The following is a 475-nucleotide window of genomic DNA, read 5'->3' as shown; positions in this document are numbered from 1 at the left end:
CCACACAGCCCACAGTCATGATAAAGGGGTGACCTAGACACATGTTAAGAGTGAAATAGGAGACAATTGTACATGGACAGAAAAGTCCAAATGTAGAATCTGCTTCAAACCGAGGTACTGTACCTGGATTATCCACGCCTGTCTGAATAACATCATCTATGGTGAAGCCGTTGGGGGTGCAACGCTGCCTCAGCGTCTTGTACATTTCTAGGGTTAAAAACTTGGCAATGTGGTTGTTGTGCTGACTGAAATCTGGGAACTCTTCCTCTGCAGTAAACACATTGAGCTGAAGGTCGGCTGGCATGAGGTCATCAATGGGCTCCTCCTTCTCGAGCCTTTTCTCCATTTCCACTAGCAGCTTGATGCCATCGATCACCATCTGGACCAGCTGCACCTCAGAGAAACCCAGCCTGTCCGCGTTGGAGATGTCAAAGACCCCGTCAACGGCATCTGTATCCACGCCACCTGATGAACA

The 475-nt window shown here is 49.1% G+C and overlaps 1 protein-coding gene across 1 annotated transcript; it reads right to left on the bottom strand.

The window, feature by feature from the left end:
- Positions 1 to 6: 6 nt before the first annotated feature.
- LOC109508691 (creatine kinase M-type-like) lies at positions 7 to 460 on the bottom strand (the record flags this gene model as incomplete). Its single annotated transcript, XM_019858695.1, has 2 exons — positions 124 to 460; positions 7 to 33 (listed from the first exon to the last, which is right to left on the bottom strand). Coding segments are annotated over exons 1-2 (283 nt in total), but the record flags the coding sequence as incomplete, so codon positions are not given.
- Positions 461 to 475: the final 15 nt, after the last annotated feature.

The sequence above is a fragment of the Hippocampus comes genome, unplaced genomic scaffold (assembly GCF_001891065.2).
Source record: "Hippocampus comes isolate QL1 unplaced genomic scaffold, H_comes_QL1_v1.1 C16494426, whole genome shotgun sequence".
Classification (NCBI taxonomy): Eukaryota; Metazoa; Chordata; class Actinopteri; order Syngnathiformes; family Syngnathidae; genus Hippocampus; species Hippocampus comes.
The sequence above is the reverse complement of the archived record's forward strand: the minus strand, read 5'-3'. Positions and strand labels throughout refer to the sequence as shown.